At 43.1% G+C, this 853-nt stretch overlaps 1 protein-coding gene across 1 annotated transcript; it reads left to right on the plus strand.

Annotated features, from left to right (window-relative positions):
- Nucleotides 1-272: 272 nt before the first annotated feature.
- Nucleotides 273-805, plus strand: LOAG_19259 (hypothetical protein; the record flags this gene model as incomplete). The annotated part of the gene is made up of 2 exons (XM_020451911.1): nt 273-395; nt 503-805. Coding segments are annotated over 2 exons (426 nt in total), but the record flags the coding sequence as incomplete, so codon positions are not given.
- Nucleotides 806-853: the final 48 nt, after the last annotated feature.

Consider the following 853-nt stretch of genomic DNA (forward strand, 5'->3'; position numbering starts at 1 on the left):
GGGGGGGGGAAGGGTTAAGACGTCCTAACAATATTCGAATAATGCACGTTCAAATGGCTGACGGTAAGAATAACCTAGCAATCATGCCATATGAGCAGTTTACATGGACAATAATGTTACAGTGTGGTAGGGATGGTTATTGGACAAATATATGTATGGATAAATTTTGATTAATCTTTTACTGTATTCCTGGGCAGTTCTTATTAAGTAAGCAAAACTACAGTAATGAGCTGGAAGTTTATTCAGTCTGTCATGTTGATTTTTCAGCAAATATGGCTTACGTTAATGTGCAAGGCCCAAATCTGCCAACTTTGGCAGATTTGAAAAATCATCTTCGCGAAGAGCCGCTGTACCTCCAAGTATTGGAGGATTATTTGCGAAATGCGGCGCATTTAGTATGTTTTTCTTTCTTGATTTTGAATTGAATTCAGGTTACAGTAATATTTAATTTGTTTATTGAATTTGTCGTTAGCTGTATTAATAGGTGTGGGATTTTTTTTAGATTAATGATTTGAGAGCGAGGCTGGAGAGAAATGAGCTTGAAGCTCATAATAATATTGCAACAGTTGCGGTCCCAAGGGCGGACTTAGGACATCGCGCAAGTCCTCCGCCAACTCAGGAGCAATTAGAATTGTCCCGAGAGCTCCTGGAACACGAGCGCGAAATGGAGCAAGAAGGTGAGGATGAGGAGCGGCTCGTGTTCCATTCCCTCCAGCAGCAACAACATGAAGAGCGAGAAATGGTAGAACCAGTACCGGCACTGGTTCAAAACGAAGAGGAGGAGGAGTTGGCGGAGCGGCGTCAGGTATCACAGGAAGCGCTCCTCAATGACGAACTGACACCAAGAGCGCCC

The sequence above is a fragment of the Loa loa genome, assembly GCF_000183805.2.
Source record: "Loa loa unplaced genomic scaffold supercont3.4016, whole genome shotgun sequence".
In the NCBI taxonomy this organism is placed as follows: domain Eukaryota; kingdom Metazoa; phylum Nematoda; class Chromadorea; order Rhabditida; family Onchocercidae; genus Loa; species Loa loa.